At 51.3% G+C, this 710-nt stretch overlaps 1 protein-coding gene across 1 annotated transcript; it reads left to right on the top strand.

Moving 5' to 3' along the window:
- Positions 1-386: 386 nt before the first annotated feature.
- LELP1 (late cornified envelope-like proline-rich 1) lies at positions 387-710 on the top strand. Its single transcript, XM_012658646.1, has one exon. The coding sequence runs from the start codon at positions 387-389 to the stop codon at positions 708-710; it is 324 nt and encodes a 107-aa protein (XP_012514100.1).

The following is a 710-nucleotide window of genomic DNA, read 5'->3' as shown; positions in this document are numbered from 1 at the left end:
GGATTTCTTGGAATATTGTTTTTATATAAATTAAATGAAACATATGGAGTGACAGAAGATGCCAACTACACTGTAGTTCCAATGGTTGGGGGTGGGTAGGAGGGTCCCCTAGGTTAAGAACTCCTGCTAGAGTCTGCGGAATGCAAAACAGGGATACCTGCACACAGAACAGAGTAAGGGTGGAGAGTTGAAGAAGTACTGTCACACCCCATACAAGGACAGGGACAGCCCTAAATGAGAAAATGATCTAGAGCCTGAAATGTCCCAGGAAAGGCTTTCTTAAGATGAAAGATGGGCAGGAGGTGTGAGCAAGAAGCCTGTATGGGTCCTCTCCCACCTGCAGCCTATCTCATATTTCTTTGCAGGGCTCAGATAATCAAGAAACAATGTCGAGTGACAATAAAAATAAACCTAGTGAGCCCAAGAATGAGCCCAAGAACTGCGATCCCAGGTGTGAACACAAGTGTGAGGCCAAATGCCAGCCCAGCTGTTTAAAGAAGCTCCTGCAACGCTGCTCTGAGAAGTGCCCACGGGAAAAGTGTCCAGCACCACCAAAGTGCCCCTCACCGTGCCCCCCACCGTGCCCTGTGCTGAGCCCCCAACCATGCCCACCACCCTGCCCTCCCAAGCCCTGCGCCAAGCCTTGTCCTTCTAAGTGCTCACCCCCCTGTCCACCTCCCTGTCCACCTGCCTGCCCACCTCCAGAGTGA

This window comes from Propithecus coquereli, unplaced genomic scaffold (genome assembly GCF_000956105.1).
Source record: "Propithecus coquereli isolate 6110/MARCELLA unplaced genomic scaffold, Pcoq_1.0 Scaffold59, whole genome shotgun sequence".
Classification (NCBI taxonomy): domain Eukaryota; kingdom Metazoa; phylum Chordata; class Mammalia; order Primates; family Indriidae; genus Propithecus; species Propithecus coquereli.
Note: the sequence above shows the minus strand (reverse complement) of the source record. Positions and strands in the feature narration are given on the sequence as shown.

Excerpts from the sequence above, each read along its gene's own strand:
- LELP1 (XM_012658646.1), top strand. The coding sequence starts at position 387 with ATGTCGAGTGACAATAAAAATAAACCTAGTGAGCCCAAGAATGAGCCC.